The sequence below is a fragment of the Epinephelus lanceolatus genome, chromosome 5 (genome assembly GCF_041903045.1).
Source record: "Epinephelus lanceolatus isolate andai-2023 chromosome 5, ASM4190304v1, whole genome shotgun sequence".
Taxonomy (NCBI): domain Eukaryota; kingdom Metazoa; phylum Chordata; class Actinopteri; order Perciformes; family Serranidae; genus Epinephelus; species Epinephelus lanceolatus.
Window position 1 is genome coordinate 39,310,368 of NC_135738.1, and position 14,567 is coordinate 39,324,934.

Genomic DNA, 14,567 nt, shown 5'->3' on the forward strand with positions numbered 1-14,567 from the left:
AGGACATTTTCAAGTTGAAACAAACTGTAGTTTGTGGTGTCTATATATGTGGTACATTTACTGTATGCAATACACTCACTGTTCTTAAATACGTGAAACATATCCTTGGCATTTCTAGACTGCAACATTTGTTTACTAATTGACAGATATATATATATATATATATATATATATATATATATATACAGATACCAGACTGGTTATATCGTTCAGTATCTGTCTTGGAAGAAACTTGGATTGGGACAGAAACTCTTGCTTATATGAGCCTGTAAAGCCCATGGCAAAATTGTATGTGATATTGTTACAAACAAACTTGACTTTAACGTTACCATAAACAAGAACCATCTGAACCTTTGCCTGCTTTCAATGCCTCAATAACATACTGACTTGTTTTCTGTTTACAACTCTATTCCATTTATGATAACATCAGCTGAAAACACTGTCGCTTATCTATGCTTATAGGTCGTTGGCCTCTCTGTGGCCTGGACCCACTTTGCCTGCCAGCAAGCTGCATTAGCAGATAGGATTTTCTACCCTCCTTGTTTCCCAATGAAGATGCAAAACATTGTCTTACTTGTCTACAAATATCCTGTCAGGCCATATTAAAAATGTGACTACACTAGTGTTGCAACAGCAGAAAGGTTGCCACCACTGCTTGAGAGACTGAAACAGAATTAAAGTGTAATTAAAAGGACAGTTGAATATGGTCCCATTTTCCCTATGAACATTCAGACATAAGGCTGTTATGCCATTGTGGCCTTGTGGAAATAAATAGAACAGGGAAAGAGCTAAAACATTACTTGCAACAGAATCTGGGATATTCTTCAGTTTAACAAGAATGCAGGACACCCAGTAAAAAACAAGACATGCCATCTCCAGATCATGTGACAGCAGCAGGTGCTGTACTCCTCTGTGAGTGTCTTGCTGAGTCTGAGTAAATAACACCTTCACACTTCACCTACACTCTCTGCTCAGGACGTTTGTCTAAATTGGCAGTATGAATGTCAGTGCACACTATGACACCAAACAGTTGCTCCTGACAATTCAGACCAGTGAAAGATCCAGATAAGCACATTCATTGATTGTGTACAGGAGGTTAAATGTCTGCAACTCCCCACCAGTCAGTCATAACTGAAGAAGCTTTTGAATTGGAGCTCCAAGAACCTACAGCAAGTCAAACTGCCTTTGACTTGAAGTTGAGATAGCATATGATCCGGCTGGCTGAGTATCTTTACAAACATTTCTTGCTATTTCCCCCTCATAGGGCATTTAGCACACATTAGCTGTTCACTCAACTACTAATCAAATTGCAATGCAATTTGGTACAGAAAGTCATGGTCCCCGGAGGATGAATCCTTATGATTTTGGTGGTTCCCTGAAACTTCTCTAGCACCATCATGAGGTTTGCATGTGGTTTTAAGTGTAATGTCAATGTCACAATAACTTGGATGGATTGCTAAGAAATTTGGTGCACACATTCATGCTTTCCTTAGGATGAATTGTAATATATATAGTTAGAGAGTCACTGCAGGGGGCCACCAAATAATTTTTGATAATTTTGTGAAGGTTTTTTTTTCCTCCAAAAATTAAAATGTATTCTTAAAATATGTTTGAAAATACACGATAACACGAATCCAACATCTTATTTGCAAAAAGAAAATAAGCCTATTCATAAAAAAACAAATTAATAAAGAAAGAAAAGAAAAAGGGAAGAAAACAGCATTAATGATAGGCTGTAACCATGAGTCCTTGTAAAATGGATCCATGATGTATAAATATATGAATCTCTCAACAGTTACTATTTTAATAGCTTAGTATTGAATGCACCATGTAAAAGCATGTTTATACACGGCACTTTAGGCCACCCTAAATGTCAGTGAAGGTCCAGTTCATTATACAGCTCAGTTTTTTATACATAGTAGGGGATCCCTGCTCCTTCTCTTCCTTGGCCTGAAAAATGCTGAAGACCCCTGTGTACTTGCTAAACATCCATTGGCAGCCTTAGCTGTCTTTCACCCATTTCAATTGAAACAGCCCCCACCCTGCAACTGACATGCAAAAATTTTCTGCGCAGCCTCCTCTTGTCACACACGACGACTGCTGATGGATTATTTCCCCATACATATGTGTGTAGGGTTGCCAACTTCCATTAACAAACACACAGAAGGGCCTCAGATGGATAGTGTTGGATCATTTTGTTAAAGCAGGTTTTGTTTTATAATAGTAACTTGTATTTAATTGTGTGAGGGATAGATTAAATCTGGCTAAACCCAACTATTCACAGGTTATTACAAGTGTTTTCTTATTGTCTGCAGCTACCAACCTCTCTGAAACTCGTCATTCTGCAGACAAACGTGCAAATTCTAAATCAGTCATTCATACAAGTGCAGTGGTCCCCATTAGCTCTTAAAACAGGCCCCCGGATGCTTAAGGCTGTGACTGTAAATATCAGCATGTCACCTTTGTCATGATGACCAGTTACAGCCTCACAGAGCTGCCAGGATGGCTGTAGACATTTAGTCTTGTTTAAACATGAGTGCTAGTCAAAGGGTCAGAAGCAAATACATGCTGTAACTAACATTTCCTCACCTTCATTATATCTAATTAAATGTAAATGAAATTGTAAATCATTAGTATCTTACACTTTGTTTTAAAGAGCCACAAAATAAGCACCTTTTTTAACATGGTGCATTTGGATCTGTTAATGCACCATTGGCATTTGTAGCGTGTAGGATGCGAATGTGTTTATTGACAAATGCAAACGAATTGAGTACCAACTGCTGAGAGCACCACTGTAAGACCCAGGAGGAAATTGTGTAACACATATTTTAGCCTGACAGAGGCAGGAGGTTATGCTAAATAAGAACATGTCAAACCTTTAAGTTCTGTGTGCTTCTTTGAAACAGATGTTGTTATTAAAACCTGTGCCTCCACAAACACCCTTTCTTTTTAAAGTTAGCTGATGAACTGCTGCTCTACAGACTACGTAAGAAAGCATTACAGCTCATCTTTTCTTGGAAAGGCTAATTCAGCCTCCAGTGCACTCTAAAATGAAAAGTTCCAGGCCAAACAATAAAACCTGATTTGGAGGACTGCAGTCACAGAGTGCTGCTATAACTGCCATATAAAACCTTTTTTATATAAGCTGCAACACGCTACCATCCTAACAAGGGAGTAGCATTATATTTTAACACTGAATACATTTTTATTCTCATGTGTTGATATAGCATCTTCTTGAAATATCTTATACTGTATACCATTTCCAGCAGTTTTTACACTGAAGAGAACAACTTTTATATCAAGAAATAAACATGAACCTGGAACCCGTGATTAAGCTTCAGTGTTGACTTCCCAGTTCCATTTAAAAAAACAAAAAGACATGCAGGTGATGGGGACAGGAGGTTAGTGTTCAGCAAATGAACTCATTCACACATTCAATTGTGTGGTTGTTTAAGCTTATTGGAGTCTACAATAGCACTGCTGATGAGAAACTATAATATGTTTTTATGAGCATGCATAAGACTTTTTTTCCATCTTTTTGTCCCCCTCTATCACAAACCTCTCCTCCTCTGCTCACTGTTTCTCTCCTGCCTTACCCATTTCCCACTCATCTTTAAATTTAAGTTTTGTTGGGATTCATGTTCTTTCTCTCTGTCTCTCTCTCCCTCTAGGTGTGGAGGGTATTGCCCAGGCCTACTCCGCCTGTCTCCCTCACATTCGTTTCTACGGCCCAACAAACTTTGCTCCAATCATCAGCCATGTAGCACGTTTTGCTGCCCAGGCACTTCAACAAGAGAAAGCAGCGGTAAGTGACAACAACTTACTTATCTGCTTTTTCATGTTTTAAAGGTTCAGTATGTAGGATTTACTGGCATCTAGTGTTGAGGCTGCAGATAGAAACCAAGTGAAACTTCTCCCATTTGCCAAGCGTGGAGGAGAACTACAGTAACAAAGAGCTGAACCTGCATAATGCAGACAACAATTATGAGACACTGGGAAAAATATAGTATGTAAAATGTGCAAATGTGCAGGCTGTATTCCAGTTTCCACAACCTGTAACCACTACAATTCCACGCCTAAACACAGGCAGCCATTTATTGCAATGGTTTCGTTCAGGGTTACTGTTTTTAGCCACACTAGCGTCTAGGGGTGGTGATGTTGGGACTGCCTTTTGATTGGTCTGTCTGAAATATCAGATCTGATCCATCTTAATGGATTACTGTGAAATTTTATGCACATGTGCATGTTCACCCCTTGTTTATGGCCATCTACGGTGGCCTTCAGGTAACATAAATACGTGAAATGGCATTTCTAGAGCCAGTGTTTAGTTTGTGCATTCTGGACTATAGTGGAAACATGCTGGTGCATCATGGTGGACTCTGTGGAAGAGTGCCCGCTCACAATGTACATATGAAGGGCTCATTTTAAGCTAGCGAAAACACAACAATCCTTAGCTCTGGGTGATTATACACTAATATTATACACTAAACATAGTTATGAAGATTATATTCCATTTCTGCCAATAGATTCCCTAAATCCTCCACACTGAACCTTAAAGCCACAGGGCTCTAGTTTCGCAGACCTGGCGCGGTGGGGGCGCAGCGCACCTGCGCTTTGCCAACTGGGTGTGGCCAGGCGGATTTTGTAAGTTTGGCACACCGTGCGCCCTGGCGCAGCTACTCCTCTTTCCCACCTCCGTCCCTCCTACCGGCACAAGTCAGAAAGAGGGAGGAGAGAAGGCGTGGAGTGGGTTTTACACACATCACACCAATCAAATGAGCCCCTCTCCTCGCCCTTAAATGTGCCGCGCGAAGGTGTAATGAGAGTTTACTCAATTCGCCATGGCAGAAGAGAGCAGCAGCGTCAGACGGCCAAACTTCTCCCAGGAGGAAACTTATGTTTTGGTCCGGGAGGTCCAACCTCTCAGTGTCTGAATATACGGAACTGCGAGCAGACCTCCACGGGCTGATGATGCAAAGGTAGCCTGGGAGGAGGTCACCACAATCGTAAATCAATGTTGTGTTTCTCTGGTGCGCGCGCTCTCTCTTTCTCTCTCGCAGTCTCACTCGGTTTCTTTTCTTTTGTCTTTTCTAAGATGACAGATGCTGAATATATACTTATTATCTGATGCTGTGGCTGTTTGTGGTTGGCTGAGAGGGACGTGAACTCATTAGTTTGCCGCTGTGTTAATCAAATCAGGTTGGGTTTCCATTACGCATGCCAAACGTGCCAAACGGTGCCAATCCCCTTTGATCTGACATCAGATGTGACGGGACAGTCGGTATAGAGATACATTTATGTGCTGATTGCAGATAGTTGCATTGAATAGTGTTTTTTTGGGTATTTATTGTATCGTTAATGTGCCTGATATTCTGGAAACCTGCCTGTGAGGTTTTGGTGACGTGTGCGCACTGTCCGCCGGTCAGCCAAACTTCGGCTTACACTAGCTGCGCTCCCCCTGCGCTGACAGTAGACCTGGTTTCAGTTGGCGAGCTTTTAGCGCACCTTCAGCAAAGCCTTTTGGCACGAAACTGTCACTGTGCCAAGCTGGATCTCTCGACACCTCCCCCTGCTGCGCCGCCACACCCATCTCAGTGCACCTCGGTCTGCCAAACTACCAAACTGAGCGCGCCTCGGGTTGTGCTGCTCGAAACTAGCTCTGCGCGGGGTTCGCCACCCTGCGTCACCTGTGCTGCGCCGGGAAACTAGAGCCCACAGTGTGTAGTGTGTCTAACACTGAAATCATATTGCATTCAAACGGATAGTGCACTCTAGTGCCTCACTGTTTCAAACGCGTATTGCAACAATAGCCACTGTGTGCCAAAAAGCTATGATAACATTGATGAAACCATGTCATCCGATACTTAATGGAGTATTCATTCAGGCTCCTACACAGACACACGCCACGCGAGTTGAGAAACCCCCTCCTCATCATGCTGGCTGTGTTTACAATCTAGGACTGTTGGGGCAGGTGTAAATCGAAACAAACCAATCACGTCTTGTCTTTTGACAACTGACAAGTGGCTCATCCTCACACACCTCATCCCTCTCCTCTAGGGTGACCATATTTTGATTTCCAAAAAAGAGGACATTCGGCCGGCCATGACATAGCCTATTTAAATGATACTCGCAGTTTACTCAAAGATGCCTTATAATTTTAATATATTTAAAATTTATATGTATGCATAGAAAATTCAGTTATATTACAAAATAATATCTCTCAAAGACAGAAATTCAGATAGGCCCCAATAGGGGACACATACACACACTAGAGAGTGGCGATCCGAGCCCAACGGTACCCGACGGGTCGGCAGGGTTTGGTCAAAAATGTAGCTATAAATTGTATTCGGGCTCGGGTCGGATTCAGTCAGCTTTCTGTGAAAATGTAGTGTAAAAATAAATACAATCCTATTGTCTGTCCTGTTTATTGCTTGGGCACAGTTATTTACGTGACAACACCTGAATATAACACACACAGACACACATTGGCTGTTTGTTTCTACCTCTCTCCTCGCTGGAAGTCTCGGACCTCCAGCCGCCCACCTCCGCCTTGATTAAACGCTGAAAATAAAATAAAAGAGGGAGACGGGTTTTTCCTATTTTATCTTATTTTGTTTTATTTCTCCCTCTCCCCTCGCTGGAAGCGTCGGACCTCCTGCCTCCCGCTCCCGTTTCAAACACGGAGGTCTCCCTCTCCGCTGAGCAGGCCCAGCCTGTTAAATAGCCTGTAACCATAACAACTGTGTGACACAAACTCAGTGCTTTGGTCATTAAATAATGTCGGGCTCGGTTCGGGTTTGGACAGAAACGGACGGGACGTTAAAAGTGGACATGTCCGGGCAAAAGAGGATGTTTGGTCAGCCTACTCTCCTCGCATCACTGCGCGGCTAACAGCAGCTAACAGCTGCTAATGGCTAACAGCTAACAGCGCAGTTAACAGCTAACAGCTGTTAGCAGCCAGCGCCACTGTTAGCTGTTAGCGCTGTTAGCTGTGATTGCATTACCTTTCTCCTTCAGCAGCTCTTTCCACCTGGGAAAGGCTACCCCGATGTTGACCCTCGTTTTTTGAATTTGCTGGTCTTGTTGCCTTTTTGATTCCCTTTTGCGTTTTCTTGGTGACGAGGATTCTGTCTCCCATGATGCTGCATATGCATGATCCTGCATTATGCTCAAAGAGTGGGACTTTGTTATGCTGCAGTAGTGCAGGCTTTCAAATTTGCCAGGGTAGTAGCGGAGCACCTCTTGCTCCTCTTCTTCTTCTTCTTCTTCTCAGTCACGCAGCACGCTGGCCTGGCTCTCAACGAAAACGCCGAAGGCAGGGCTGTATGTCCCTTGCTGGCGGATATATTCTCAAGATGGCGAAACGTTATGGAACCCCCCAGACAACTTACCCGCACAATGTACAGACAAATCCAAAATTCTCCTTTTATGCGAATAAGTCAGATTATTGATGAAGGTAATAATACACCAATGATGACATATTTATGAATGCAGACATCGATTTTTGCCAATAAACAACTGAAAATGTTACACAATGTCCCTTTAAAGTGCTACTTTGCATTGTTAGCATGCAAACACTCTTAACCACAATGGTGAACATGCTCAGCATCAAGATGTTAATATTGTCACTGTGAGCTTCTTAGCATACCGAGGTTAGCATTTAGCTGAAGAACATGCATGACTCAAGTCATGGATTTGTGTGGGTTCAGAAGCACTACTTCACTATCTTAGCATTAACACATACAAAAATCTAGGAATTACACATGCTCATATTACAAAATGCACATATTGTTACGTCTTTACTGTGACAGCGCACTTTGGCTGTGTGTGTCTATAAACTTAACCGAATTTGACACCTTGACACCTTGTAGCCTAACTGTTTTTAATCATTAATCACCAAGTTTGGAGCTTTTGAATGAAATTAAAGGTCAATTTGCCTACTTTTGAGAGTAGCAGCTACCTGACCTCAATGAAGCCCATAAATTAGTTATTGCACCTTTTAACTGCATGCACATATACAGATATACAACAAATAACATCTACAGGTGTATCTGACTGTGGATAAGTGGTAAAATAGTGTGATTCTCTAAAATTCTTTACACATTTCATGACAGTATCTCAAACTCTTGGTTTTTGTTTCTTTTCAAAGTGATATCATATTCCCTTCCTGCTCTTGTTGCTCAAAGACTACTGCTTTTCTCCTTGGTGAACAATGACTTGACAACTAAAGGATTGTATAATGCTTCACTACACTCTTTCATTTCATCTTTTCACAAGATTGTCTGCACTTGTCAGTGCTATCAACAGCTCTTTAGGTTTACTTGGTCCCTTCACTGATATCTTCTCTTTCATCTTCTGACATCTTACTCACTTTGTTTTCAGCTGTTCCTTTAGCCTGTCTGGTGCCATATTCAGATCAATATTTGGAGATTTCCACTGTGTACTCTCACTGGCATCTAAACATTTCCCCCTGAGGATTCTGCCCAGTGAAATTTTGTTCTTTCATCCCTGCTATCTATGGTGCTTTGCTATCCAGACTTCTGTGTCTCCAAGTTATGAGCCGTTATGATCTAACATTAATTCTTTCACCTCTGAGGCCCTAGGACACCACCCTCTCTTCTTCTTTACCTTTGAAGACATCCTGCATCTCTAGCACTTTTTCAGAGATTGCACTATAGGGCCACTACTAAGTCCCTTCTTTACGCCGCCTTGGCATTTTTACACAGAACAAAACAACAGAGGCATCATGCTGTATCCAGTCATATCCAGTGTGTGATTTAAGATAGCATGCTGACATTGCAGAAGCAAAAGAGGCATAATGGGCATAGATGGTAAATGCACCTGCACTTGTTCAGTGCCTTTCTAGTCCTGTGCTTTTACACTACATTCACACACGTTCACACACTGGTGGCCGAAGCCACCATACAAGATGCCACCTGCCACTCACTTTATATGCACTCATGAAACAGCCACTGGGAGCAAGTTGGAATTCAGTACCTTGCCCAAGGATACTTCAACATGCCGACTGAAAGAGCCAAGGATTGAAACGCCAATCTTCTGATTAGTGGACGACCCACTCTGCCTCCTGAGCCACAGTGTGTCTCCCTGGTGGGAGTGACATGTAACACAACAGGGCAGCCTCTAGTGTGACACATACGCATTAGCAGCACTTTATTAACCATAACAGTGGCATTAACATGGCAATAATAATCATTTACCGTCCCTGTTATAGTGCAGCTGATCTTATCCGCTGCTTGGACAATAAGAAGCTCCCAGACCAATTTTTGGCCGCTGGTCTTCCTCTTTAAATTAGCTGTTAACTGCTATCAGCTGCTTTTTAAATCCCCTGTGGCGGGATGCACTTAAACCACATCATGTCCCTTTTATGCACATTGTTTCAGCACTCTTACTACCTCTATTGCAGGTTTAAAGGCAAGACAACCCTGTCCCCCATTCCATGATTGTATCCTTTATACAGAACAGGTAGTCGGCATAATGTTGTGAAATTCCCACCTTGAAGAGACACTGTAAAAGAGGCTTCTGTGATCATTCAAAGTCACACCCAGATGAATGTTTCATCATATTGGTTATCACTATGATTCTACAGGGCAAAGTCCACCAAGAAAGCACAATAAATAATATCACTTACTCACCGGTAGTAGAGGAGCAGTCAGTTGTGAGTGCCTGTCAGGGCAGTTTGTACTCAGAATGCATTTACTCTGATGGCTGACTGGACAAACAAGTGTTTGCATCTGTTGGCTCTGAGTCCTGTCATGTTGACCAGAGTGTCAGGGAGGAAGGTGACAGACTGGAGTGACAACTTCTGTCCTCTCTTCTTCCACCTCACATCTCTTTTCAGCTGAGACACTGACCAGGCATTTCACACGTTTTTGGGCAAAACAGCAATGATAGGGAAGCACTCTTCATCTTTTTTGTTCTTTATTTGTATCACTGTAGTTTTTTACCTCTTTACAACCTGTAGCTACTTTTCATGTATACGTTCACTTTTGTAGCCATTGCACTATACAGTGGTCGTTGGTGAGATTCAAAAAACTTGTATTGATACATCACAAATTAGATTAGTGGCGCACCTGTAGTCATCTCTTCTCCTCAGAAGGACTTTTAAAGAGCAAATCACAGCTTGTTTGATCTGAGTTTTAGTCAAAACCAGTGAATATCAGCATAATGTATTTCCATCTGGTGGACCAATGGATTATGCATCTGAGGCAGTAACACATAAAATCCAAATTAAGAACAGGCTTAAGGCTCTGTCTCACGCCCAAGAGGGCTTTCTATTTCGGTAGCATTTCTTGGTAGGAGTTTATACAGTATTCCTTGAGCTGTGGCGGTCTCATTCAGGTAGAACTCAAGAGAACTTCCTTTAAGGCTATGTTGAGGTCAACAATAACACAGCATCAAAAAGAAAAAAAAACCTCTTGTGGTCGTCTGGCCACACATACTGTGAAAAAATCAATCAGGAAAGCTGGAATTCGATTTGGAAGCTTTTAAGATTCCAAAACAGTTTGTTTTCCTCAGATGATGGATTTTACACTAAAAGTGAAAGCAGTAATTTACTTCTCTGTCTCAATGACCAAATTAATACAAAGCTGCGTGTTACATACTGCCATGTATTTTATCTAGAATGTGCACTCTCACAAAGAGACTTTATTGCCTGATAGCCCCACTTTTTTTCGAATTTTTGTTTCTTTATTTTTCACCAGAGCCCTCTGCACAGCACCCTCACTGTGTCTATGCAGTGGTCTCATTGAAATGAAGTCCCAAATGAGCAATATTTGGCTCGGCTGCAGACCATTCAAACCACAACTAAATGTGTAATCACTGCTGCTGCTCTAAACAGCTTCTAAATCTGTCACTTGGGGACCCAAATACGATAAGTATTTGCCTCTGAGCCACAGACTTGTTCACTGTGTGGCAGCAGTGGTTAGTGCTGTCAAAGGTCCTGCAGCCTGTTGCACTAGCTATACATAAGTTCTTATGGTAGGAAGCAAAGTCCACCCTGAGCTATGTGTTGAAAGTAGTCAGTTTGATCCTAAAGCTGTGTCAATGTTGATTGCACCCATCGACTATACAATAAAGATGGAGGACAAGACAGCTCCTCTACAGTGAAGCCTAAATATCTTCACTGCCCCCTGGTGTCTGGCTGCAGTATAGGTCATAAATCCACCCACTCCATGTTAGCAGATGGGAAACGGGCCATAATAAAAAATCAAAGTACGCAACAAATGATTTTTTTTCCCCAAAGATGGTCTCTGTCATTTTAGGTAGTTGTCATCACATTGTCCTATGTTCAAAAGTTTGGTTTAATTAGTTATTTGATGCTATAAATGGGGATTTGCTTTTGTGATTGACAACTGTGTGAGCCAGTCTGTGTGCTTGCAATCAATGGGGCTGCTTGCGATTGGTCAGATGGGTGTATGAATGGGAACTCGATACCACAGAGATCACTACTGCGCGGATTCTGGCTCCAAATGACATCACCAGCACAAGATGGTGGTGCATGCATCAGAGATATTTTGGCCTATTTTTGTACAGAGGGGTTAAGTAGAGGCCTGTTGTCCATCTGTATGTTCAGCCTATGGTTGCACCACAGAGACGTAAAGTTCATCTAAGTTACTCTGGTGTAAAGTCAGCACTAACTAAAATATTGTCTCAGAAAATTATGTTTTCACTTCCTGTGACCATTTAATTAAAAGCGCCATTCTTGATGCAGTGTTTATTATCATGTTGTCTCTTGTGCCCAGTTATGCAACAGCAAAGAGACTAACAGGTAATAATATCTAATGGTAACCACCAAATAGCAACTAAAATATATGTAAACTGGGACAAAGCACTCTGATATGGTGGACTTTACATCTACCAAGGGCTAGGTGTAAGATTTAAGTTGTAACTTATGCCTTAGAGCTATTTCAGCTGATGCAAACCTTGACATGTTAGAAGTGCGTAAATGCTAACATATGTTAGATATTACATTTGAACTAGATTAAGATAAGATAAGATAGTACTTTAATGATCCCAAACTGGGAAATTATTGATTACGTTTAAACTATCACATAGCCGGTGCAACCCAGTGCTGGGTTCCAACTCCAGTAAGGCCCACTGCAGCAGCAGCAGAATCATGTCAAGCCATTTCATCTATTTTAGTGGCATTTTGCATGTTTCTTATTCAGAGCTACCAACGCAATATAAATACAAGTAGTCCCTCTATAACACAAAGAAACAATGCATATATGCAAATAGCTGGCTGTGCAGCTGGAGGAAGCCTGTCCCCTTCCATGCTTCAGTCTATTTCAATTTATTTTCATTTTTCGGACTGCGTGACTTCACTGCAGCTTAAATAAGATGAGTTTGGGCACAAACAGAAGACTCGCACATGTTTCTGACATCTGTTGGGCAACAAGACTCGGGTTACATTACCTGTGAAGCACAACATGATTTTCTCACAAGGATCTTTCATACAGAAAAATACAGGTACAGATGTGTCACATTCACAGGAGCTCTGAATCTACCCTCTTGTATGTATCCAGTGCCATGTCTCCTGCCTAAATGTGAAGAGAGTGCAGTAGCTGGGTATCATTATGCTCCCACGGTGCTTTTTGTCCCTAATTGTATCCTGTCACCCTGTGGAGAACAAATACATGAGCAAAATACACAAAGGGTTGTACTCATCGGTGTGTTTTGTGCCAAAATCCTTTTGTTTCCATAAGGAAATGATTGTAGGCCCTTTTCTTGTTTTATATTACAGTGAGTTCAAACAGGAGTGAAAGGAAGGAGTGATAGACAATGAGATGTGACAGCCACAGCAGAAGTGTGTGTGTGTGTGTGTGTGTGTGTGTTGGGGTAAGTGGGTGGGTAGGTTGTAGGCTGCACAAACCGGCTGCTGCTCAGTGTTTCTGTTCCTCAGATAATGAGAGAACCTGCGACTGCAGACTGTGTCACTGTGTATGAACACACTCCTGTTACTAACACACTCACATACACACACACACACACACACACACAGGCTGCAGGCCAGTGTAGTTTGTGTGTGTCCCAGTGTGTGAGCGACCCTGTCTGTCTGTGTGATAATGATTCTCTAATGAGCGCTGCTGTTAGCACATTAAAGAGACAGGCTTCAGAGCCCTCCCTGTGGGTGTGTGTGTGTGTGTAATGTAAAAGTGTGATTTTGTTCCGAGTAAAGTCAGCATGTGTCTTCACGTTGTCTGTTCTTATCATAGGACAACCATTCACTTTCTAATATGCAGAACTGATGCGTGTGTGTGTGTGTGTCTGGCTTTTATGAAATCATGGACACAAAGCACATTCACTGGCATCTACTTTTTGAGAGCTCCTTGGACACAGGGACTCTAACTAGGGACTCTAACTAACTATTCCAACAAACCCAACTGTATAACCATCTATCCATTTTCATAACCGCTTATCCTCTTGAGGGTCACGGGGGGGGCTGGAGCCTATCCCAGCTGACATTGGGCGAGAGGCAGGGTACACCCTGGACAGGTCGCCGGCCTATCACAGGCTAACACATAGAGACAGACAATCATTCACACTCACACTACGGCCAATTTAGAGTCACCAATTAACCTATCCCCAACCTGCATGTCTTTGGACTGTGGGAGGAAGCCAGAGTACCCGAAGAAAACCCACCCTGGCACGGGTAGAACATGCAAACTCCACACAGAAGGGCTTACTGGCTAACTGTATAACCATTTTTGGTAATTCCTTGGTGTAAGAGCCCCAATATACCAAGCGGACAGTCTGCCATTGATGGGCATCTGTCACCATAGTTTTTGCAGTGTGTCCAGCACTGTGGGCACTAGTCAGCTTTTGTTGACTGTGTCTTGGCATATGGAAATGGGGTTGGATTCGGTGGAGCCCGTTAGTTAGAGAAATCACTGTGATTGGCAGCTCAGCTCAGTGCACAAGAAGAGAAACAGAAGTGAGAAAAGTCAACAACAGCTATAGTCAAGAGGACGTAAGAATAAGATTAAAACTTTTAATCTTACGTCCTCTTGACTATAGCTGTGTTATAACATAACACATATTATGTGTTATGTTATTATATCTAGGGATGTCCCGATCCAGCTTTTTCACTTCCGATCCGATACCGATATTACAGCCTTGAGTTTTGGCCGATACCGATACCAATCCGATCCAAGCGCGTGTTATACATATTCACTTATTTTGTTGTCAGTCATGTTAGAAAAGGTTTGATCAAGCGATATTACTCTAACAAGAACAACTACTTAATCAGGTTAGTTAGAATGGTCCACAACAGTTGGTATGAGAAACTGACCTGTTTATTGTTAACAGGGTTAAATAAACAAACTTTAAACTTGAACATTAACATTAAATAAAAAAATATAGCTGGTTTGCTTTGGCTGCTTTGGCCCCTTAATAAATAGAAAGTAAATCAACACAAGAAATCTTTAAAATGTCTAACACTGAAATTAAAATAGCAGCAAGACTCCACACACTTGTGCTTTGGCCCCCTAATAAAAAAAAAAAAATAGATTAACACCACAAGACATTGTTGACATTTAACAAACAAT

At 42.0% G+C, this 14,567-nt stretch overlaps 1 protein-coding gene across 1 annotated transcript in view; it reads left to right on the forward strand.

Moving 5' to 3' along the window:
• cpne2 (copine II) overlaps positions 1 to 14,567 on the forward strand; it is a 74,032-nt gene that overhangs the window by 48,967 nt on the left and 10,498 nt on the right. Inside the window, exon 14 of the mRNA XM_033636047.2 lies at positions 3,672 to 3,805. Coding sequence (XP_033491938.1) covers positions 3,672 to 3,805 — 134 coding nt within the window. The remainder of the gene's footprint in view (positions 1 to 3,671; positions 3,806 to 14,567) is intronic.